This window comes from Anopheles nili, chromosome 3, assembly GCF_943737925.1.
Source record: "Anopheles nili chromosome 3, idAnoNiliSN_F5_01, whole genome shotgun sequence".
NCBI lineage: Eukaryota > Metazoa > Arthropoda > Insecta > Diptera > Culicidae > Anopheles > Anopheles nili.
In genome coordinates, this window is record NC_071292.1 from 32,684,356 (window position 1) to 32,709,172 (window position 24,817).

The 24,817-nt window shown below is 45.3% G+C and overlaps 5 protein-coding genes across 6 annotated transcripts; 4 read left to right on the forward strand and 1 right to left on the reverse strand.

Annotated features, from left to right (window-relative positions):
* Window positions 1-273: 273 nt before the first annotated feature.
* LOC128723582 (derlin-1) lies at window positions 274-1,556 on the forward strand. Its single transcript, XM_053817338.1, has 4 exons — window positions 274-451; window positions 527-718; window positions 789-949; window positions 1,018-1,556. The coding sequence occupies exons 1-4, from the start codon at window positions 299-301 to the stop codon at window positions 1,262-1,264; spliced, it is 753 nt and encodes a 250-aa protein (XP_053673313.1). The 5' UTR covers window positions 274-298; the 3' UTR covers window positions 1,265-1,556.
* Window positions 1,557-1,779: 223 nt separating this feature from the next.
* Window positions 1,780-2,918, forward strand: LOC128724094 (protein ABHD11-like). The gene is made up of 4 exons (XM_053817858.1): window positions 1,780-2,025; window positions 2,092-2,265; window positions 2,341-2,714; window positions 2,783-2,918. The coding sequence occupies exons 1-4, from the start codon at window positions 1,780-1,782 to the stop codon at window positions 2,916-2,918; spliced, it is 930 nt and encodes a 309-aa protein (XP_053673833.1).
* A 3,881-nt stretch (window positions 2,919-6,799) lies between these two features.
* Window positions 6,800-15,701, forward strand: LOC128723082 (nipped-B protein). Its single transcript, XM_053816791.1, has 16 exons — window positions 6,800-6,866; window positions 6,946-7,323; window positions 7,986-8,713; window positions 8,813-12,061; window positions 12,150-12,344; window positions 12,421-12,513; window positions 12,575-12,868; window positions 12,943-13,118; window positions 13,182-13,372; window positions 13,453-13,731; window positions 13,816-14,051; window positions 14,149-14,614; window positions 14,706-14,871; window positions 14,941-15,118; window positions 15,195-15,431; window positions 15,510-15,701. Exons 1-16 carry the CDS (start codon window positions 6,800-6,802, stop codon window positions 15,699-15,701), a joined length of 7,125 nt encoding a protein of 2,374 aa, XP_053672766.1.
* A 2,974-nt stretch (window positions 15,702-18,675) lies between these two features.
* On the forward strand, window positions 18,676-23,258 carry LOC128727780 (coatomer subunit gamma). 2 transcript variants are annotated; one of them, XM_053821723.1, is made up of 8 exons: window positions 18,676-19,026; window positions 19,214-19,341; window positions 19,415-21,044; window positions 21,123-21,307; window positions 21,387-21,561; window positions 21,636-21,821; window positions 21,898-22,050; window positions 22,120-23,258. In XM_053821723.1, exons 1-8 carry the CDS (start codon window positions 18,987-18,989, stop codon window positions 22,248-22,250), a joined length of 2,628 nt encoding a protein of 875 aa, XP_053677698.1. In that variant the 5' UTR covers window positions 18,676-18,986; the 3' UTR covers window positions 22,251-23,258. The 2 variants fall into 2 exon arrangements, with proteins under 2 accessions (XP_053677698.1, XP_053677697.1); XM_053821722.1 differs by lacking the exon at window positions 18,676-19,026 and having other exon boundaries at window positions 19,168-19,341.
* A 183-nt stretch (window positions 23,259-23,441) lies between these two features.
* Window positions 23,442-24,566, reverse strand: LOC128724095 (kelch-like protein 41b). The gene has a single exon (XM_053817859.1). The coding sequence runs from the start codon at window positions 24,564-24,566 to the stop codon at window positions 23,442-23,444; it is 1,125 nt and encodes a 374-aa protein (XP_053673834.1).
* Between the last annotated feature and the right edge of the window lie 251 nt (window positions 24,567-24,817).

A 24,817-nucleotide genomic window follows, 5' to 3' on the forward strand; every position in this document is an offset into this window, starting at 1 on the left:
TTTTAAACGATCTTGATATCGGGAAGTTTTTGAAGTGATTTGATTGATTTTACTACAAATACGTGAATATATACACAAGTTTACATGCAAATATTCTTCCTACAGATGGAATAAGCAATCAATTCTTAATGTTTGTAAGGAAATAAAAAAGATTGGCAGAAGAAGAGTGAAGACCACGTCATAACATAAGACAGAAACATCAAAACAAATAGTAGTTGTACGAAAAGCTGTACGCATTTTTGGCTGCATTTTCGGAAAATCCAATTCCTGTTGTTAACCAAAAAGACATTCAGTTATCATGAGTGATTTCCAAACTTGGTACCAACAGGTACCGCCTCTCACACGCATTTGGCTGACCGCAACAATTGCCATTTCGTTGTTAGCCAAAATTGGTTTGCTGCCGATGGGTTATCTCATCCTGCAGTACTATCCTTTATTCTACCAGCTGCAAGTATGTAACACCGTGACCGTTGTCTGGAGATAGAATGTTGTGAATGAATTTGCTATATTACTCTTTTTCTTCTAGCTATGGAGACCCATGACTTCGGTATTATTCTATCCGTTGAATCCTGGAACTGGGTTCCATTTCATGATGAACTGCTTTTTCCTATACAATTACTCACTGCGGCTTGAGTCTGATCATTACAAGCAAAAACCAGGTGACTACTTTTATATGCTTTTTTTCAACTGGTTCCTATGCGTCATCATTGGTCTAGTGGTAAGTGGTCTGACTCTGTGGGTGTCCCGTACGAGAGAAATTGATTTCACTCATCCGTTTCGCCTTTTAGGTTGACTTGCCTATCCTCATGGATCCGATGGTTTTATCAGTGCTGTACGTGTGGTGCAAATTGAATCAGGATGTGATTGTAAATTTCTGGTTCGGTATGCGTTTCAAGGCGATGTACCTTCCATGGGTGTTACTCGGAATCAACATGATACTTTCTTCAGGGTAAGCGTCACGTACCAGCAATTCAATGTAGCTGCAATACTCATGGTAATATCTCTTCATTTCCGCAGAAGTGTTTTCTCGCTCGTGGGCATCTTCGTCGGACATGCTTACTACTTCCTCAAATTCAGCTACCCCACTGAACTGGGAGGACCTAGCCTAATCGACACGCCGTTTTTCATCAAACGCTATTTCCCCGACGTGCAGGGTGGTGTTCATGGTTTTGGTGTGCCACCGGTTGGACAACGCCCGGTACAACAACAGCAGCCAGGAACGCGACAAACCTGGGGTCATGGTCATACGCTAGGTCGTGAATGAAAAGATGAAACAACGGAAATTACTGTACATAAATCATAGAAAACCTAAACGTCAGGCTAGGGAAGTGTTTAAAAATTGTTCGGCATCATTGTCACGATAAAATCCAGCTCGTCGTCATCATCCTATTCGAAACCTCTTCTCTCCTTATCGTTGCCAGAGTGTCACCTCTTCTATGTACTATCATACATGTATTTCGTTGCGATTTAACCTGTTTTCAAGAGAGAAAAAACGGCAAAAATAACTAGGAACTGCTAGGAAGAGAATCGTCATGTTTGTATTGTAATAAATATTTAAACTATACTAAAATCAGTTTTGTTTAAAATGAGCTCCATTCTAGGAAATCCCCTGCTGAAATGATTCCAAAAAGTAGTAACATATTCAAAAAATAAGATCCGATTAGAAAAACTATCACCAACGAAAGAAGAGCAGCAAAAAGAAGGAAAGCATCTGTCAAATTATCAAAACAAATACTAAACCTGAACAAAAGAAAAACTAGTCACAACTGCAGGATAAAAATGTTCTCGACCATCGCTAGAAAGCCGGTTTGCAGAGGAGCTGTGACATCCTTGCGTGCGTTTCATAGGAGTGCGGTCATATATTCACCACCGGTTCCAGTACCGCTGGCGTTCACTAGATACGAAAACAACGTGTCAAGTAACGACGTCCCACCGGTTCTCGTACTTCACGGTCTGTTTGGGTCGAAATCGAATTGGAACAGCTTAGCTAAAGCGTTCCATAAAAACACCAAACCAGTCCGTAAGGTATTTCGGCCAATATGCGTGTAAGTTCCCCAGGACGAAGAGTAACATATAGTATGCCTTATTCAGATATATGCGATAGATGCACGAAACCATGGAGACAGCCCGCACACGGATGAGCATTCATACGATCACATGGTGGAAGATTTGGTCGCGCTTTACAAAACCTTGGATATCCAAAAAGCTTCCATTATCGGGCATAGCATGGGAGGCCGAGCCATGATGTTGCTAGCTTTGAAATATGTACGGCAAATCGTTTTAGAGAGAAGTACTGACGTTGCACTCTCCGTTAATAACCCGGTTTTCTTCGTATTCCAGCCTAAATTGGTAGAAAAAGCAATTATTGTTGATATTTCTCCCTCAACTGGCTTAGGCACGAGTAATACGGATATCCCGCTATTTCTACAATCAATGAAGATGATTGAGATATCGCCCAATGCAACTATACACCAGGCGCGTAAGATCGCCGACGAACAGTTGAGCAAAATCGTGCGGGAAAAATCATTGCGAGATTTTTTGATTACTAATCTCGTGAAAAACCCTAAAGATGAAGGCAGATTCCGATGGCGTATAAACTTGCCATCGCTGGAGCGTAATTTCACAACCGGCGTCGCCCAATTTCCAACCCTGGCAGGAGTCAAGTTCGATGGGCCGACGTTGTTCATCGCAGGTGGAAGATCTGATTATGTAAAGTATGTCTCTTATCTACGATGCAATCGGAATATTTTTTGCCAAGATGTATTTTTTTTTGTATTTACAGACCGGATGATGTGCCTCTGATTAAAACATTATTTCCTAATTCAAATATTACGTATGTAAAAGATGCTGGCCATTGGGTTCATAGCGAAAAGTCTACAGAATTTTCTAAATTAGTCTTGGAATTCCTCAACAAATAGTAGCAGTATTGTGCTGCGAACAGGTTCGTGATACCGAATTTATCTAGTTTCTTCGGAGTGATAATAAATAGAAGTCGTTATTTCTTTGTTTAAAAAAATTACATACGTTATTTTTGTATATAGAATCCTGCGAATCTAATACTCGCGGATCGTTAATTAAACTTTTCACACAATTTGGTTCTAACTAAGTCTGTCTGGATTGGAGATTTGAATAAAATACGATAGAAAGAATGAATAATTGTTAAAACACACTGTGTATCCATATTTTCGAGGATTTCAAAACGGTGCATGTTACGTGTTCGAATGTACACAGTCAAGCCCCGTGCATTACGCTGTTGGTGCAAGTATTACACATATTTTCGAATTATGACGCCATAGAAGCATCCATTGTGGCTGTCTTGTCGTCCGTTAGAAGATGCATGGTGTTGCAAAATGAAACAGAAAATGAAGGTATCTTCCTAGCACTCAAAACGACCCGACGAACACAGCTATAGCTCGATGGCTCACAGAAAAAGCGTGCGGTGTATGAACGAATCAAATCTCTCATCAGGCAGCCCCATTAAACACCGTAGACAGTTCATCGTGTCGGCTCTTTCGTAAGCGCAAATAACCGGTCGTGAGAGCGAGACCACACCAGTGCTCACCTTGGCATAGTGGAGTGTTTTTTTTAATGGCTGTCATTTTGCTACGAAGTGAAAAAGCTCGAGAAGCTCGAAGTGAAATTTTCTGCTGGAATCGTTTCTTTCTTTCCTGTTTTTATGTTTAAACTGGTGCGCTCGAGTAGCAAATTTCGTCTCTCTGCCCGATTCTCCAGCGGGATAGCACGCGCGAGCCCTCGAAATACGTTGAAAATTTGATCGAGATCACGCGAAAGTGTAGTGGCTTACGATGAACAACAGCATCCGCGCAGGGCCGGTGCGGTGTTTTGTTTCGTTTTCCGTCGATTTGCGTGTACTTTTCGTGTAGTACAGCTGCAGAAGCACGGTATCATTTATCATCACCATCATCGTCGACACAAGCAATCCAACGGCAACAATCGACAGTGTCAGCAGCAGCAACGGCGACGGAAACAACGGCGCATCCAGCCTACTCGGTCAAAGCAACCAACGCGCTGCAATCTTTGACCGTCGCATCCGGAGATCCTGCCGTGCAATCTAAGTGCAACTTCCGTATCAGAAGTGCGTTTTCCCGTTGTGTCGAAGTGAGTTCGATTCAGCCCCGTGTTGTCGGCTGACAGTTATCCCAGCGAGGGCAAAGTGTGTAGACGACGCGTACCCCGCACCCCTGCTTCCTGTGCCTTGTGGTGAGCAGTGAGCAGTGAAGTCGTGTGTGTCTGCTAGGGTGGGAGAAAAGTGAAGCAGACAATCGCGGTCGTAGTGCCGAGGAAAAGCGTCCGCGAAACAGTGAAGCGAAGGAAGCCAGCAGTGGTGCTCTGAGGTCGAGAGAAAGTGAATATTGTGGGTGATTTTTCGTCTGCTTTCGTCGGTCTTGGTGGCGCGCTGTCTCAGCGCGAGAAGCAATATTTTGGTTCGCTGACCTCCTCCCGTGGCGTGTGTGTTGTTTCTTTCTGTGACGGTAGCCCTCTGGCGGAAGAATCCCACGACAGCTGAAGCTGCTGCTGTTGCTGCTGCGTTGCGAGTCGCGAGGCTCAAGCAACGAAAGCATTCGCTAGTTGGCTGCGGTGCATTTCGAGGAAAATGCACGATCTCGGATGCGCCTAAGCGATGATCATAGTGCCGTGAGTTTGCCGCCGTTTGTGAATGAATACAAAGTGCACACTCTCGCCGCAGCTGTGCATTTCCGATTGAGGCAGCATGAAGCGGAGTGCAGCGTAGGTCCCCAAGCGGACCATTTCCTTCGATCATCTGGTGCAACGGAAAGGATTCGCATCAGTTCCGAATGTTGGTGGCAAGTTCCAGTTTCTGAGATCACCGGCGATATCGCCAGTTGCCAGCCAACATTGTGTGAGGCTTACGCAGGAGGTGGGTGCGTGGAATGCTTAAATTCCGAGGACAGTTTTTTGTCCGTCGTTTTTTTTGTTTCTTTCTTTCTCGCTCATTCTATCTCCCTTTTCTTTGCTTTCTTCGCGAACGGCTTGTGACAGGGGCAAAAAACCCTCCTCCGTGGTTGTATCCGTTGGGCGCGCGAGTCGCATTTAGCGCAAATGTTCGGTAGTGAAGTAATCGTCGACAAAATCATTCTATGCACGCTTAAGTTCGTACAATGTCGACTGCCAGGTGCAAAGTAAGCCGGCGTTCAATTTGCCGCGGGACAAATTATTAGCTGTGCCTGTGACAAAAACCCCGAACAATTTTTAGTCCTGTGAGTGAACTTCCTTAGCACATACTGGACGTAAACTATCAAAAATGACCGGTTACAGCATCTTCTTTCCGTGGCCTACTGCTATTCCTCTTCATGGCAGATGGAAAATGACAGTTTAGTGAACTTTCGACGATCCTTTCCATGGATTTTTGCCAAATGAACATCCAACGCAAATCAGCTGCCACTTACGCATAGATTCATTGTAGAAGAACATTAAAAAATCTGCATGCACAATGAACATAATTAGCTGCCCAACATCGCTGGTGAGCTCAAACGGTATTTCTTGTGGTCAGATTCTCTGGCAGGAAGATAGTTTCCGCTCTCTTTGTTAACGGTACCCAGGACGGAGATGTTCTGCGATGAATTGAGCGTGTAATTTGTTGTGTTTTCATTGATTCATCTCAGCATTCCTCGAACGGGTATTTAAAAAAGTGTACCGCGTACAGCGAGGAATTCAAAAGGGAAACTCCAGATACGGCTTTGCCACCACACTAAAAAGGAATCATTTTCGCGCTGCTCCCGTTTTTGACAGATGCTGTCGACGCGCTCCGTGGTCGTGGAGTTTTCATGGTTTCTTTGTTTTGCCTTGCCCGCAGGCACTGGCTGCCGTGTTAGGGCGGAGAAAATTCTCTGCGCTCCAGTTTCATGAATGAAAAATGTCCAAGATGAGAACGCAGTGACAGAACCTGTACCTCGTGGAACGCAATAGCACGATTATAGAGCGTTATTGTGCCGCCACCACCGTGTGCTATTGCTTGCCAGCTCGCTCGCATGCTTTTAAAGACGCAGTGATTAATTATTATTATTATTTGCCGTTCCCAGCCAGTGCTGAATGTCGCTGGCCCGCTTAGAGGTTGCAGCTTGTTTACCCTTTTCACCGTACACGAAGCGCGAAAGGGATGAACCTAGCAGCTGGGCCCCAGACCAGCGAAGGGAGTGTGTGTGTCTCAGTCTAGCCGTCGCGACCACTGCACTGCAAGCGGACGACGACCGTTCAAACCAATACCTACTCCTTTAAATCGCCCATTCAAAACAAAACGGCACGGAAAATGTTTTCCCGCTATCGAATGCAGGCTGCTACTGCTGTTTTGTGGCGCTGCTTCGAGCGGTGTGTTGGGTCTGGAGCTGGATTTAATGTTTATTGATAATTAGGGGTCAAATTTCGATTTTGTTTAATTTTTTGCACATCTTACATGACATAAAATCGGGATGCGATTGATCAATGTCATTGTAAACAAGTAGTTGATTGTTCTCAGCAGTAAGGGAAAAATTGCGTGAATCTTTTGTCACATTTAAACGTTTTTCTTTGGGATATAAACAATGTTTTTAATATGTTTTTGTTGTTTACTGTAGGTCCGATAATCATCAACCACCGTTTTAGAGATAATCGATAGCAATTGCAACGAACCGAAAGCAGCACAAAAGGATAAAACCATAGCATAACCGTTCTTCCAAGGTTAGTTAACGCCCTTCCTTGGTGTCCAACCTAAGCAAACGGACATCAACATTTTTATTAAATTCAACAGTTTCAATCAACGGCGGATAATCCATCAGTAGCAATGAGTGATCGTGATGTTCCAAGCGTCCCAATAACCACACTCGCTGGTCTTACCAGCCTTTCGGATTGTAAGTAATTCCTTTTGACTATTACCCTTTAGTAAATGATACTACTAAGCAATTTTTTTAAACCATGATCTACTTTTAGTGCTCAGTGAACTGCCCATTTCGGATTCATTGTCGGTATCAGTACCATTGAACCGTCCGCTACTGTTTCATCCTCGAGTGGCCGAAGAGGCGAATAATCTGCTAGCCACCCGAGATGATGCCCTTACAGCACAGCTGGTCACTGCGATCGAGCAAACCAATTCCGACAGCATAGAGCTGAAAGATCAATATCCGCAACCTGCTGCCCCCGCCAATGGCGCCCTGATTGAGGGGCCACCACTGCTGCAGGCAATTCATGCCTGCCGCCCAAATGTCTTCAAGAGTCCTTATAATCCGCAAATTCATCAAATGTTTAGTAGTGCAGTAGCGTTAGGAGTCGGAAATCAGCAACAGTTGGTGGCACAGCAGCAAAAAATAAGTAAGTTCTATTGCATTGTTGTAATAGACGAGTTAACTTCTAACAGCACACTAACACAACGCGATTGAATAAGAGTACAAGATCAATTTCCTCGCCGATTAATATATTAATTAATATGAATTTATTTGAATTATGTATGAGCTATGCTCTGCAATATTTTTATCGTGCACAATTTAGCAGATAACAGCATTGTATGCTATTGAAAAACTAATATTCTAATGATTTGTAGTTATTTTCTGGCATTGGCAATGCTAACATATTCCCAAGGGTCCATTATAGCAATTCTATGGATATGTTAGCCAAATAGACATCACCTAGGCTGATAGAGCTGCTGCAGAATTGTTGTTAAATCTGCTGCTGTATAAATGTGTATGTTTAACGAAACTTAACCGGTACCACCTAATCGAATGGTTGATTATTGCTTTGATGTAAGCTCTTACGGAAACCTTTTAGACTAATAGGTAACTAACATTGAAAGTCGATCCTTTTTTGCTAATCCTTCTAGCTAAGCTAATAATTATCTAAGCTATGCACTGGTTGCTACATGGTATATTAAAAAACTCTTGTATGTACATTTATAACGATTGCATTAAGCTTAATTGGTTCATTTTTATTTGTTTTGTTTTATTTTCTTGCCATGTTTTCGATACACGTGTGAGCAGCTCCAACATCACACACTCAATTTTACAATCTCCCCAACGAGAGCTATTCCAATCCAGTGCAACCACAGCAAACGTATACGAATCAGCAACAACCACCAATCGAACAGTTGCAAACGGTGTTTCAAAACCAACATGATATTCAGCAGCAACAATTTCAACAAGCACAGCAAACGCTTCAACATGTACAGCAGCAACAATTACTGCAACAACAGCAGCTGTTGTCGCAACAATCCCAGCTGGTATCGCAGCAACCTCAGCTGCTGCAGCAGCAATTTCATTTCACTCACCCAAACCATGTAGTCCCGACTCAGCAAACTATAATCATACAAGGGCAGCCGGAAACTGGAGCCAGCTCCACTTTCCCCAATCTTGCTTCTCAAGCGTCTTCCTCTGCTGTTTTGCTCGGCCAGCAGCAACAGGCGGGTGGGCCAGTGCACCAGCAATTGATTAACGTGCAAAATGTTCCATACTTATCAAATCCTTCAGAGAACAACCAACTGCAGCAGCAACAGCTCTTCCAGCAGCAGCAGCAGCAGCAGCAACTTCAAAACAATCAAAATGTGATCGTGTCTCATTCGTCAAACATTGTGCAGTTGGATCCGCAGCAGAGTGTAATCCAGCCGTCTGCGCCATACAGTTCTGCGGGTCATGTGGTTGGTTCGTCGGCGGGAATTGCCGCACCCAGTAGTAATCAGTCGACAATGTTGCAACAAAATCACTTAACCCAGGTATGGATATCTTCCATGTTGAATGTAGTTTTCTGCTCAAAATAAGCTTTCCTTTGGGATGATTGTTAATTTCGTCCGGTTTTCATCTCTGTTTTACAGCACTCGAATGTGATAACTCAAACGAATAATAATATACACAGTGCCTCAATTCAGCAGCACCAATATACGCAACAGCAGCAGCAACAACACCTTCCCAACCACAACCTTCTGCCGCAAGGTCAGCAGATATCGCAATCTCAACAGCCGTTCCAGCAATCTCATTTGAACAATGGCAGCCCGGTTGGGATCGTCCCTGCTGGAATGAATCATCACCAGCAACAGCAGCAACAGTATAGCAATGCTAGCAATCTTGCCAAACTTCCGGAAACGGCCCCGAGGAACAACGAGTATCTGCAGCAACAACAGAGCAAAAATCTTGACGCTCGGGGGCGACCCTCTCCGGCGCAGGGTAGTACGGCACCGGAAACGGTACCGGTCCCATCTCAGCAACCAACGCCAACCACGCTCAGTATGCAACAGCACCAGAGTGGAGGCATGAAGGGACCTCAGCATGCGCAAACTGCTACCGCTGGTCATCGTTATCCTACGCCCCTGCTGACTCCGAATAAACCAAGACCGCCAGGGGCAGGCGGTGGTCAACAATCTGGCGTTAGCACCCCTGCCATTCGTCCCATTGGAATCAGTGGAGCATTGATAAGCAATGCGGCACCTGTGGCGGTGGCTCGTCCAACGGCACCACAATCACAACCGGCCGGAGGAGCGTCCCAATCGACCAGTGCAGTTGGCAGACATCGACCGGGACCAATTAAGCCCAAAATTGATCCCAAGGTCCTGTTTCGTTCCATACCGATGAGTGAAGTTTCGAGCGTAAAGCTGCGTAAGCTATCCGTCTGCCTCGATCGATTGAACGACAAGCAGATTCGGTTGCTACAAGAGGACATTAAAAAGTTTGCCGCCGAAGAGCCTAAGCTGGCCGTCCGTATGGGTCTGGTGAAAAAGACGTACGATCAAATTTTCAGCAAAATGAAGGAGGAATCGCGCGGCAGCTCGACCCTCAAGCGAAGGGCGCAGGAACGGGTGGAGGAAAATCCGGAAGATTACCTTAGCAAACCGAAAGTCCGTCGGGTGGAACGATCGGCGGCACCGGTTGTGAAGAAACTCAGCAAGGAAGAACTAATGGCCACCAGCACCTATCAACGGTTCGTCTCGTTGATGAACAAAATCTTCGATCAGCTCGACGAAACAGAAACACCAACGATGGAGGAAGGCGACGAGCAGTACGAATGCATTCCTACGGGACTGCTGAACAGTATCTGTGCCGAGGCGGCTAAACTTAAGGTGCGGAACGCAATCGACGCCATACCGGAGAACAAACTGACGCTGTTGATCTCGTACGCAATGCGATCGATCCATTCGGCGAAAAACTTGAGTGGCTCCGAGCTACAGGACGATCTGGTCGGGGATGAGTGTATCGAGAAGATTCTCAACGCCGTCGAGGCGTCGCTGTTGATCTGCCTGCTGTACACGAGCAAGAGCACGAAATTTCTGCAGGAAGACAACATCGACGCGATAATTAAATTTGTGCAGTTTCAGCTCCGTGAGACCCTCTTTCCCTCGTACGATCCGGTGTACTCGGTGGAGACGAAAAGGAAAGGAGCCGACAACAAGAAGAAAAAAGTGATTACGTATCAGCAGAAGGGAATCTCGATGCTTTATACCAAGACTGTGGAGCTGTCGAAGCAGCTAGTGACCATGTTCGAATCGTTCCATTTTGTTGATACCATCGTGATTCATGCGTCATCGCTCGGAGTTGAGCCATTCTTTGTGGACAACATCGAAACGTTGCAGTTCGTGTGCCTCGATCTGGTGACGACGATTTTTCAGAATGAAAAGTACGCACACCACCGGCGGAACATCGTTTCGGACATACTGACGTCGTTCGATCGATTACCACACTCGAAGCGTAATCTACGACCTTACAAACTGGTCAACAACGGTGGTAACATTCAGATGATGACGGCGCTGGTGTTGCAGCTAATTCAATCGTCTGTTATTCTGCCCGATACGTTCAGCCCCGAGGGTGGCGCAGGAGCAGCTGGAGGAAAACAGAGAGCCCTCAACGATGCTGAAGATGCAACGCAGGCCGGCGGGGCTGGTGCCAAAAGTACGGATTTGTTCATCTTCGGCAAATACAACACGGCCCTCAGCATCGGAGGCAACTTTCTGACGACCTTTCTCGACAAGTGCAAGAGCCGCTCGAACGAAACCGATTTCCGTCCCCTGTTTGAGAATTTCATTCACGATTTGCTCACTACGGTGAACAAACCGGAGTGGCCAGCAGCAGAGCTACTGCTCAGCCTGCTCGGTACGATGCTAGTGAAGAAGATGTCCGACAAAGGTGTGGAGCAGTCAATACGAGTCGTTTCGCTCGAGTACCTCGGCATCGTGGCTGCTCGTTTGCGGAAGGATACCGTCGAGTCACGCTGCAAGGTGAACACCATGGACACGCTGATAAAGTACATTAAAATCGAGCAGGAGAAGGAAGGCGATGAGCCTCTGAATAACAGCAAATTTCAGTTGGACGAGGAGGAAGAGCGTACGGAATTTCTGCAGAAGATCCTGCTGGACTTTCTCGCGGTCAATGCGCATGAGGGCCACGGTGTCTGGCATCACGCACGTCATTTCTACATCACGCAGTGGTACCGGGATATGATGCAGCGTAAAAAGAAAATTGCCGAGGGCGAGAAAGGCTACGCATCACGCAAGAAAGCTGCATCGAAAAAACGTAAAAAGTATCAAAGCGATTCGGATTCAGATGGCGCTGACGATTCGGATGGTGGAGATGAGGCAAACATCCGCGAAGGACAAGTTGATCAGGAGTTAAATAGTGAAATCTTCCGGATGCTGGACACCCGGAAGCAATACTATCTTAGCCAAGTTTCGTCGTTCCTAAGAACCGGAAGCGTACGATCTGGTGGTGGGCCAGCGGGAGGGAAGTACGAGATCAAAACCTACATCGACTATAGCAACGCTAATCTGATCGCGCAATATCTGGCAAGCAAGCGGTCTTTCTCGCAGAGCTACGATAAGTACCTACAGAAGATCATTCTCGTCGTACGGGAACCGGTCGTAGCCATACGGACGCGCGCGATGAAATGTCTCGCCAACATTGTGGAAGTGGATCAGCTCGTTCTGGCCCGCAAAGACATGCAGATGGGCGTCCAACAGAAGCTGCTTGATACGGCAATTTCTGTGCGAGAAGCGGCCGTCGATTTAGTGGGAAAGTACATACTTTCCGATCCCGATCTTATCGATCAGTATTACGAAATGATATCGCAACGAATACTGGTAAGCGTCGTCGAGATTTATAGTTCGAAGGATTACTATTGAGTTTTGTCTTTATTTTAATCATTTCCCTTTCTATTTTTTTGTGTAGGATACGGGCGTATCGGTGCGAAAACGGGTGATTAAAATTCTACGAGATATCTGCATAGAGTATCCGGCGCATGATAAAATACCGGATATCTGCGTCAAGATGATTCGACGAGTGAATGACGAAGAAGGAATCCAAAAGTTGGTTATGGACGTATTTATGACGATGTGGTTTACACCGTGCAATGATAACGATAAGGTACGTTGTGGTTAGCTTTATTTACTATGCATAACAACAATCAAATAATATTTACTTTTTATCGGAATGCTTGTAGGCTGCAATGGATAGGAAAATAACACAAATTATAGATGTTGTCTGTTCGTCGCATGAAACGGGAACGCAAGGTTTTGATGCTCTATTAAAGACGGTACGTTATAGTGTACATGTTAGATGTGGATCAACAATAATATGCCGGTGTGTACTTTCAGATATTTGAACCAAAAGAGAGTAAAGAGGATTCAAAGCAGAAAAAAGAGATTCCTAAAACGTTGATCAAAGCCTGTCAGCAGATCGTTGATGGGTTGGTAGAGGCCACGATGCGCCTAGAAGGTGCAGAAAACACGCGGCTCGTTGGATGCATCACGGCACTGCATTTGTTTGCAAAAATTCAACCTCAACTCCTGGTCAACCATGCAATGTCGCTGGAGCCTTATCTGAACATGCGATGCCAGAATCAGATTATCTCGAAGTTTATAAGTTCGATTGCAGAAATTCTTGAGCAAGTGTGTATGAAAAACATAACCGCTCTATTAATTGCCTTGCAGTAAACAAATTCTAATATTCTTCTTTTTCATAGGTTGTTCCGCTGATGGATCACCCAAGTGAAGTATTCTTAGCTGATCTCGAATCGCATCTCATGATGCTAATCGTCACACAAAGCCGAACCATTGTGCTTAGCTGTGTGTCTTGTTTGTCGACTGTTGTAAACAAAATTACCAAGAACTACAAACTTATTCGAGATTGTTTTTCAAAGTAAGTAATTGACAAAAGTGTTGTCAGTTCTTATGTTATTAACGTCTTGATTTTGTATTTCAGACTTTATTATAAAGGCTTAGTTTGCATCAAAGACAAGCTAGTAGCGGAACCGACAATACCTATCGAGCAGTTCTTTCGACCCCAGTTTAGGCGCAGCATTTTCACCGTCGGGTTGATCATGCGGTACTTCGACTTTAGACTCCCGGAAGTGTACGGTGCCCCGCAAAGTGGCGAAGATACCGGCAATCAAGGTGCGTACTGTTTTGCATTTTACCGTACCATTACTCTGTGGCATAAGCATTTAATTTGCTAATACGTATTTGTTTTGCAGGCTCGACTCTACCATCAAACATTTGTGAAGATGTATTCGCCACATTGGCATTTTTCCTTTCCTGTGCACACAGTGAAATTTGCAAGGAAGCCCTTACGTCTATGGGCAACTTTTGCGTGAAGAACTACGAATACTTGACCAAGGTCGAGCTGCGAGATTACTATAACTATCTACTTACACAAGATACCGTTCTGACGGATATGAAAATCACGGTGCTGAAAAACATTCTGATGTATTTAACTGAGGAAGAGAACAAGATGGTGCGAAATGATAAAGAATGTAAGTGCAGCACTTGGTACCTATCTTCTTGGCTTCTCGATTCAGTGTGCGTTTATATTTGTTTTTATTTTTTTTTTCAATTAGGGTCCAAACAATCGCAGATGGAGGATCTGAAAGAGATGGGCGACTTGTCGTCTGGTATGGCGAGTCGTGTGATACAGATTTACCTGAAGGAGATACTTCGCAGCTTTCTGCACCGGGACTGTGGTGTGCGGAGTTGGGCGATGCGGGTTATCGAGATTGTCCTGCGGCAAGGCTTGGTCCATCCAGTACAAATAGTTCCTTATCTCATATGCTTAAGTACAGATCCGGAAAAAGAGGTATGATGTTTTTTCTTGTGCTGACTATCATGGTGCGAAGTTGCTTGTACGATAAAGCTTTAAACTCTCTTCTTCCTCTTTTCTTCTTGGCACACAGGTGGCACATAGTGCAGATCGTCATTTGCAGGAGATTGATAAGCAGTATCCGGGCTTTGTAAATATGAAGTCTCATGCCGGTATGCAGCTGTCGTTCGAGTTGCAAGAGATGTTACAACGGCGTAACGAGAACAGCATCGTGCGTGGTTTCCGTATAAAGGATCCGCAGGAACCGCCGGCGGCGATGAATGGGTTCCTCTACACACTGCTTCGTGGTACTAAACCGCAGCGACGTGCTTTAATCCAGTCTATGACCAAGCAGTTTGACGACGGAAAAAGCAGTCTACGGCACATGCTGTATCTTGCCGACAATCTAGCCTATTTCCCGTATGTGGTGCAGGATGAGCCGTTGTATATTATCCATCACATTGAAATGGCCATTTCCGTTAACGGAACGAACTTGTTGGCCTCGTTCCGCGAAGGCTTGAAGCCATTGCCCGCAACTGAATCGAATGCTGAACAGAAAGGTTCGTAGGGATTTATACTACATTTGATTTTGTTTCTTCACAAACACTCGTGAACTATATAATGAAACATTAATTTTATTGTCATTTTCAGCACAAAATCCTCTCGAAGATGACGACGACGATGATCAGGAAGCTATACTGAATCGACTTCCCGATGACATTTCTGACTTAGAAAGCTGTATTCAATCAGCCCAAGGCTGTATGCTTCTCTTAATACTCAAGCAGCATCTCAAGGATATTTACGGTATCACAGACAGGTAAAGAAAGCATACTAATAGCAAAGAAGCTTGCTAAGCATTTTACTGAGGTGATGTATTTTCTTTTAGCAAAATCTCACGCTACTCTCCATCAGAAGCTGGCAAAATTTACGACAAGGCAATGCAACGAAGATCCAACTCGATATTCGATCCTAAGGCGACGATAGCAATCCTCAAGGAAAATCTAGCCAACAGTAACACCAAGAGTGAACAAAACCGAATCCAGCTGACGCAACGCTACTTGGACGTGAGTATTACTAGCCGTCTTGGCGTGTAAGTTATCGCATTATCTTACAATACTATCTGCGTTCTCAAACAAACAGTTCAAGCAACTAATGCTGAAGCTAGATCCGGATGATCCGGATCTACAGGATGAAGACGAAAAGCCTAATACCACGAATGTGACCCCAGTCAAACAAAATCCTATTGCATCTGCATCCGGAAACTCTGCAGTGCAAAGTGCCGATGCACAACATAATCATGCTTTAGATGGAACAAGCAATAATATTCACGTTAACAACGTGCATAACGCCGGCATGCCACCGGCGATGCAGCAGAACGTAAGTATTCATTTATAATCGCGCCCTTGCGCCACGTACGATGGGGAAGTTACCGAAACATTTACTGTGAATTTGTAGGATTATAGTAGTCGTTCTAGCTACCATGGTGTCAGCAGTGTACCAAAGACACCGAAATCATCATCGAACCGGCAAGCTACGGCAACATCGCGCAAATCTGCCGTTTCGTCCCGGAGCGCCAAGAAGAGAAAACAAAAGATATCCAGCTCCGAGGAGGAGGAAAGTGATGCTAGCGAGGGTGATTACGATTAAGCCGGATCTAATTTAGTAACCAAACCACATCAATCTTAGCCCCGAAGTCCAGACTCGTGTTACCACTCGATCGGGTTACGAAACCATACAAGTACCTCATGTATGCATGCTCTGGGAAAGGCACGGGACACGGTCGACTATACCATGAAACGGATCGTTAGGTTCTTTAGTGATTAATATCGCGCTTTACATTACAGAAATGCTTTCAAGCCACAGATTGCAATCGATTAGCGGGACAGAAAGCAACCCAAATTAGTTTTATTCACCTTCATCACTTCTCTTACTATAATTTTGTCGCATACTTATTACAAAACGCTTAAAGCAAACTGCTGCATTCCCAATCCTGCAGGATTGATTTGCTCAGCAAAAAAGCACAATCCATTTATCGCAGAACTGTTGCTCACCTGATTGCATTTTATATGAAGCTTTCACACTTCACATTTCATTTCAAATAAATTTATCCATTACATATTTATTCTTGTAGGTTTGGCGATGGCTTTGATATATGGTTATACTTGCTTGGTTTGATATCCCTGTTACCTCTGTCCGATACATGTATGTACATTTTGTGAGTCGGAAGTGTGTTTGCAAAAAAAAATCCCTTTGGAATCCCTCACGATTTCTACAAACAAAAAACAAAAACGGATTTTTCGGAATTTATTTGGCGTCGAACATAACACGTGGAACCTTTTTGCTGTGAAAAATTGGGACAAAAAGAGTAGTATCTTAAATCGAATAGAAACAAACACAAAACTATTACCAACCAATAGAGTCGGTTATAGTTTACCTCTCCGGGAGAACAATTATAAGAGAAAAGAGATGATTTTTTTTAAAGTTTATCGAAATATTTATAAACCGTTCGGATGCTTTGCTAGAAACGTTACGATGCTAAAGAAGGGGGAAGTGTGGAGACTGGCAAAAATGAGCCGGTTGAGCAAATGACACGAGGCGAGTGCGCCTGAGCATACAAAGTGAGCAGATGTAAGAGATATTAATTCATATTGGTAGCCAAGTGAAATACGGCATGAGAACAATTTAGATGATTAAAATCGTAAAGGAAAGACTTTGGGGGATGGGTTTAAAGACGGGTTGTTCTTGAAGGTTATACAAAAGCAAACGCAAAAGCAAAGTAAGAAAGCAGCAGATGGTATTTCGTTCGCGTGCTTGCTTGTGTGCATGTGTGTCTGAGAATTTGTGAAAAATGAAGCGTGTGGATACGGGATAGGTGTAAAATTTGCAAAACAAGTTTTGTAACATATATTTAAATCCAGATTGTGTCGGGTGTTTAACAAAATGAGGTCCTTAGTTTAAAAGAATCTAATAGGTTTACCACTAACCGCGCAGAGCAGAACGGGTAGAACACGAAACTGAAGCACGCTGGGTAGATCCCCGGAGCCCCAGTGGTTTATGTGAGGAAAGTTTAAAGTTCTCCCTTCGTGAAGAGGGTAGCGTAAGTTATTAGTCATACACACCCGCGAAGTTGTATAAATGTTAAAACCGGCGTAGCACGTTTTCAGATCCCGCTTCTGTGCTGTTTAGTGGGGTCAGTGCGATCGGAGTAATCGCGTGATGGTGGTCCGTAGCCGTAGTTAAAGTAGTTGTAAATAGTACATCCGTAGCTTTGTTTGGTCTTCTATCTTCTGCTAACAGTGAGTTTAAGTAAAAAAAAACGTAACGGACTGAAGGAAATGCGATGTATTTAAGATACAGCGTGCAGCTAGCCAAGGGGGTGTGAAAGATGCAGCATCTACCGGAACATCGCATTCATGTATGTGTAATAATTTTAAAACGAATATTTAATGCAACGGAACGGTGGTAGAATGAATACAGTTTGAAATCACAGCGTGAGGGCAATGATTGATGGGAGATCAGGCAGTACCGGAACAAATGCTAGAAAAGAATTGATTCGATTAGAGAGTATTACCGACTGTTTCGGGAGAAGGAAACGAATGGCAAGAAGTTTTACTACGTGTGTGTGTGTATGTGTGTGTGCGTGTATCTGCTGCATAAGTAGGCTGAAATTTGAATGGGAGATTAGGGAATGTACGCTCTTGTGTGATTGATCGACATCTAATGTAACAAGTTTTGTTTCATGTACATATTTGAACAAAAACTGGAATGGAGCAAACGCAAAGTTGTAAAAGATATAAAATACAGTGGAGTTAAATTAGAAGACGATTAAAAAACGACGAAACAATCGAGAAAAGAAATATATTTTCTCGTCCAAATGTACTAAATGTGTGTTTCATTTACGAATTCATCGTTAGCTTATGGCGGGCGTAAAATAAGACAGAGTATTGTATTTCGTATTGTTATTTGGAAGTTCCATTACAGCATTTATATCATTTTTAATTATAAGCAATATTCAAAAATACTATAGTTGATTGATATGAAGAGTGTTAGCTCATGACGATTGTGCATGACATATATCAAGCAGCAGATAAAAGCCAAAGAATATGCTTGTGGAATAACCCATTTCTAGTAGTTGTAGCACCACCCTACTAAGCAATCATAATTTCATTGAAAATTATGTTTTAAACACTACATACAATAACTAAAAAGCAACGATTATTGAAAGTACGGAGTTCAAATATGTAGGAATATTTTCACCACTCGAACACAACAGGGTGATTGTGAAATAAACACTATTTCATGAAATATTTCATCAAATTTTCTAGGTGCATATGTGTTTCATTGTCACAAAAGAGCATTACAAAAGCATAGTTCGGAAAATGCTTGTAAAAATAAGTATATTCTTCATTGGGCTGAGCTGTAATGGATATCGTGCATTTTAATAAAAGTGTTTGATGTGGAAAACAAAAATGACCAACGTCAACGTGTTTCATATATGTAACTTTTTCACCGGATATCATGATTGTCAAATTGGAATCCGTGCAAAGAGTACACTATTAACCGCATTACGGTCGATTGTCTTCGGGTATAGTTTTATAAAATAATATGGTTTAATATGATTTACGTTTACTCCCTTCTTTGAGAGGCGCATTGTTGAATACCGCGAATTAAAAGCAAACTGTCAAAAACGAGCTCACCTGCGGTTCTACTCACTATGTGACGTGGTGTGGTGAGAATAAAAAAAAATAAATAAATAAAAAACATTGTGACGTGGTGAAAATTGGGACGGGAAAAGTGTTTCGGTTCGTCGTCGGAAATTGCGATAATTTCGTTGCCAATTCCAACACGGCACGGTAGAAATTGTACGGCAACGCTGTTCTGTTGTGAGGTCGCGCACGGAACGCGCCAAAGAACCTATCCGTGAACATCAGGATGAGCTCGTTTAAGCGAGATAACAAGGAGGAGGATGACGGTATGTATTTAAGGGTTGACTGTTTGCGTACACCCATGGCGGCGAATGCGAGGATCATAGTGAGCACCGCTGTCGTAGCACCGTAGTGATTAGAAATACTGTCCAGTAACACTCGCTTTCCTTTCCTAAATTTGCCGCACTATGTGGCGCACGAAACGCGGACGTCGGCTGCGACGGGAACATGCAGGAGGTAACCCGTGGCAAAATTTGGAGAAAACGTCAGTGCTGCAGGAAACTCGAATGTTCAACGAAACACCGGTGAACGCTCGGAAATGTACACACATTCTGACCAAGATTTTGTATCTCTTGAATCAGGTAAGAATGAGTTTGGTGTAGCGATACTCAACGGGCCTCTTATGCTGCGCTGTTTGGTTGCTTGATTTTCCAGGGAGAGGTGCTCGGCACTCGAGAGGCCACCGAATGTTTCTTCGCAATGACGAAACTGTTCCAATCCAAGGATGTCGTCATGCGGCGCATGGTGTATCTCGGCATCAAAGAGCTCAGCCCAATCGCCGATGACGTCATCATTGTGACGAGCTCGCTGACGAAGGACATGACCGGCAAGGAGGATCTGTACCGTGCTCCGGCGATCCGTGCGCTGTGCAGCATTACGGACAGCACGATGCTGCAAGCCGTGGAGCGGTACATGAAACAGTGCATCGTTGACCGGAACGCACCGGTATCGAGTGGTGCACTCGTAAGCTCGTTGCATCTGGCCAGCACGGCCGGTGAGGTGGTGAAGCGTTGGGCGAACGAAGCCCAGGAGGCATTGAATAGCGACAATATCATGGTGCAGTATCATGGGCTTGGCCTGTTGTATCACATTCGCAAGGCGGATCGACTCGCGGTGACGAAGCTGGTCAACAAGCTGACGCGGCAGACCCTACGCAGCCCGTACGCAACGTGTTTCCTTATCCGTATCGCGTGTAAAATCATGGAGGAAGAGGATGCGAGCGGCAACGCAACTGAGGAGTCTCCGCTGTTCAACTTTGTTGAGTGTTGCCTGCGCAACAAGTCCGAGATGGTGGTGTATGAGGCAGCCCATGCCGTGGTCAACCTGAAGCGGACGAACCCACGCGAACTCTCGACGGCGATCAGCATTCTGCAACTGTTCTGCGGATCATCGAAAGCCACGCTGCGTTTCGCGGCCGTGCGTACGATGAACAAGGTGACCGTGTTGCACCCAACGGCCGTAAACGTGTGCAATCTGGATTTGGAGGCGCTTATCGTGGACACGAACCGCTCGGTAGCAACACTGGCCATCACCACGCTCCTGAAGACCGGTGCGGAAAGTTCCGTCGAACGATTGATGAAGCAAATCGCGACGTTCGTTGCTGAGATATCGGACGAATTCAAGCTAGTGGTGGTTCAGGCGATCCGCTCGCTCTGCACGAAGTTCCCCCGCAAGCACGCGGTCACGATGAACTTCCTCAGCGGAATGCTGCGTGAGGAGGGCGGTCTGGAGTACAAGACGTCGATCGTCGATACAATCATCTTGATCATCGAGGAGAACCCGGACGCAAAGGAGTCCGGTTTGGCGCATCTGTGCGAGTTTATCGAGGATTGCGAGCACACGTCCTTGGCGGTTCGCATCCTTCATCTGCTCGGAAAGGAGGGACCGTACTCCAAGTGTCCCTCACGATACATCCGGTTCATCTACAACCGGGTGATACTGGAAAACGCGACTGTTCGAGCAGCCGCCGTTGCAGCGATTGCCCAGTTCGGTGCCAGTTGTCCCGATTTACTACCAAACGTGCTGGTGCTGCTTAACCGATGCCAGATGGATTGCGACGATGAGGTGCGAGATCGCGCGACCTATTACTACACCATACTGAACCAATCGAACGCGGATCTTAACAAACGGTTCATCGCGGACCATGAGATTGTGTCGCTTCCACTACTGGAAAAATCGCTCAACGATCATCTCAAGGGACCGCTGACAGAGCGGTTCGATCTGACGGTCGTTCCAAAATCTCAGGTCGTGCAGCCGGAGGTGAACGAGGTGATTATGAACAAAGGTAAGGCCACCTTGTTGGGGTGAACAGCGCATGGTTGACGGTTAATGTAACGCTTACACGATTTCGAATTTATTTCAGCGGCACCAAAAATTGCTCGCGTCAACCGCGAAGAGGTTAACACGGAGAAGCTGCTCGCGATTCCGGGCATTCATCATGTCGGCGCGCTGCACAAATCTTGCGCTCCCGTGCAGCTGACCGAAAGCGAAACGGAATACACGGTGTCCTGCATCAAACACTGCTTCGCGCATCACATCGTGTTCCAGGTATGGCGTTTTTCGGACGATGCTTATTCCCAAGATCCTAATCAAGCATTGCTATCATCCCATTTCTCCGTTCTTAAAGTTCGATTGCGTCAACACGCTGTCCGATCAACTGCTGGAGAATGTGCGCGTAGATCTGGAGCTTCCGGAGGGTTTCGTTTCGCGGGCCGTAATTCCGTGCCCCAAGCTACCGTACGGTGACAAGGAATCTACCTATGTCATCGTGCAGTTCCCGGAAGACATACCGAGCTCAATTGGTTAGTATTGCAGTGCAGTGACGGTGGAAGAAGGTTCGGAGGATCTTACCGTTCTGTTTGATTCACACTTTCAGCTACGTTGGGTGCAACGCTGCGCTTCATGGTGAAGGATTGCGATCCGGCAACAGGACAACCAGATTCGGACGAGGGCTACAATGACGAGTACATCCTGGAGGACATCGAAATCACCGTCGCCGACCAGATACAGAAATCGAAGAAGCAAAACTTTATCAGCGACTGGGAGAGTGCCGACACGGAAGGTAACGGTTGAACCGATCGATACAGATTCGTGTGTTTAATGACACCATTTTCGTTTCCCGACATGTGGTGGTGTAGAATGGATCGAAGCGGAAGACACATTTGAGCTGTCATCGGTAAACAGCTTACAGGATGCGGTCAATACTATCCTTAAGTTCCTCGGGATGGTCGCCGCCAACTTTTCCCATAATGTCCCGGAAGGTGCCCATACACACACGTTAATGTGCTCTGGTGAGTTCACTCGCCCTTTATATTGGTTCACAGTCAGATACTGAATTGTTGTGTTCTCTTGAAATCTAGGAGTGTTCCGTGGCGATGTAGAAGTGCTCGTCCGCTCCAAGCTGGCCGTTTCAGATGGAGTAACAATGCAGCTGACGGTACGATCGACGAACATGGACGTTGCTGAATTGATCACCTCAGCGGTGGGCTAAGACATCATCCCCGTCAGCCGTGTGTACCGTCAAGATACGATTTTCCTGCCCATCAAATCGGAACTCTCATGTGCAACAAACTGTACCAACACACGTATCCCTAGCAGAAAATTGTCCTGCTCTCGTTATGAGCCACATGCAAGGAAGCACACCATATACCCACACACACACACACACACACACACTGATACCCAAAACCACACACATACACACACGTGTACATGCAAAGGAATTATGGCGGGTCGCTATTACTGGCTGTCGGTCGATGTTATTTCATTCCGTTTCTCGTGGATGCCCATCTCCAAGAACGAACCGCTCGTGCATCGCAAAACCTTCCTGTTCGATTTGGTTTCCGATACTTTCTCGTAGGATATCCAGGATAATGCTCGGCTAAAGAAGTAGGTGGCCTTTTCTTGCGTTTCCTTCGGTGACCGCATTCGGTGGCAAATGAGGGAACATGGAAATATTGCGGAATATTTTAGCTTACGTTACTTATAGACACATTCATCATGAAATGGAAGGGACGTTGTGGAAGTCGCACGTGGGATCATCCAAATAATTGCCTCCTATACAATATCTCGTACGGTAAACGTAACACGTTCTTTTTTTTGCTCTCGTAAAGCAGCAGGTCGTTGCCATATGAGCTCTTTTATATAGCTATTACATTCATTACCCATGTAAAGCGATCGATATAAGCAGGATTTTGTTTTGTTTTGTTTGCATGCAAATAACACCAATCATGAGCAATTACGATCGCCACCATTCTTTATCGCAATCTTTGAACATAAACGTATAGCTTTTTTTTCTTCGTTGATACGCTACAAATTGTACGGCACCCACGAACGACCGTTGATGCAATTTCCCTTCCGCGCACGTGTATGTGAATATGTATTAACTAGTGTAATATGAGATACAATAAAGAAACTCGGATGCTTTTGTTTTCTTTGCCATGCCTGTTGGCTTACACTTCAACAGTGCGCAAGTTAACGAAGGTTGCTATACACGAAAAAAAACAGAGTAATTATATTATTGTTATGTGTATATTAAAGAAAATCAAACAACCGAAAAGCTTGCCCAAACAAAAACACATGGTAGAAATAAAACGTTTTCGCGAATCGCACGCGGAATTTACGATTGATGGAAAATTTTGCTCGAGAAATGTGCTGGGCGTGAAAAAAAAAAACAACGGTTTCACTTTTCCAACGAGCACATGCCAAACACGTCGTCCAGCAAGCCGACGTTTTTCCCATACGGACGGAACGTTTTCCACATGTCGGGGGTGTCTCTCAAAACGGCCAGAAATTCGATAAACCTTTCGAAGCTAGTGTCCCCTCCGGTGTAGGCCAGCGTTTCCGGTGAATCCGGAAGCAATCGCACGCGTTCAAGCGTTGACCGGCGCCCCTGAACGAATCCATCACCGGAAGGCTCCAGAGTGACGGTCGATGATGGACAACAGATGGTGGCAAGTGCTCTATCGACAGCCGCTTTGGTCACGGGATGCTTCAAAATTGGCTGCAAAGTGGCACATTCCTGGTACACGCAAAACCGAGCCAAATCGCTCACCTCCATGCATTCGAACCGGATCAGTTGCATCACGGATTCCAGCTCTTCTTGTCGCTCGGACCAATCGTACAGTAACCACTGGCAGGCGGAGTACAGCACGTCCGTCTCCTTGAACACTCCGATTATGTTGGAAGACAGCAGCACCGAAAGCTCTTCGAACGAAAGCTCACAGAACTCGGGTGTGCTGACGAGGCTGAGGAAAAAGCGACAAATCCGACGCAGCATCATCGACTGCAGCTGGGTGTTGCTAAAGTGGCAACCCTGAAGAAACACGTAAAACGCCACGTTCTCAATGACTCGCGAGTTGTCGAGGTAGCGCCAGCAGCACTCCACCAGCATCGGAATGCGCAGGAACTCGGCTGCTGATAGGACGGCCACAAAGTGCATCCATTCTAGCTTCCGGTCCGGATTAAGGATCCATTCGTACACGATCCGGAAGGCGGCCGGTGTTACCTCGTGTTCGGGAAATTCAACCACCGCTTGTCCGGGATGTACCAGCTCCTCGAAATATTCACTAAAGCACTGCAACGGCAGCAGATGGCACGGGATCAGCACGTCCCCGATGCGCACCTGAAGGTCCGTATTTTCACCAGCTTTGATTTTAGCTTCCATCAGTGACCACAGCTGCGGCCGTTTGGTTTGATGCACTGGCGAGAAAGCCGTCTCGAGCTGGACGCTGCTGATGTACCGGAGGACCGAATCGCTGCACAATGCAAAAGGCTGCATGGCCTCGTCGGAAGTTTCGTCCGTCATGCTAGGATCGCGGTTCTAGACTCTACCCGGGCGGTTTCTATTTCCTCGTCGGTTTTGGAATGTTACGAATTATAAAAAATCGCGCTGACTGCTATGAAAGGCCGGGCAGTCGTCACTCTGACAAGGCATCGTTTGGTCATAGCCCACTGCGATTAGATGGCAATATAAAAAATTCAAGCCAAATAAAAAATCGTTAATAAACATGTTAATAATAACTCTTTCTTCAAGATTCATTCAGAATTCATTCAGAT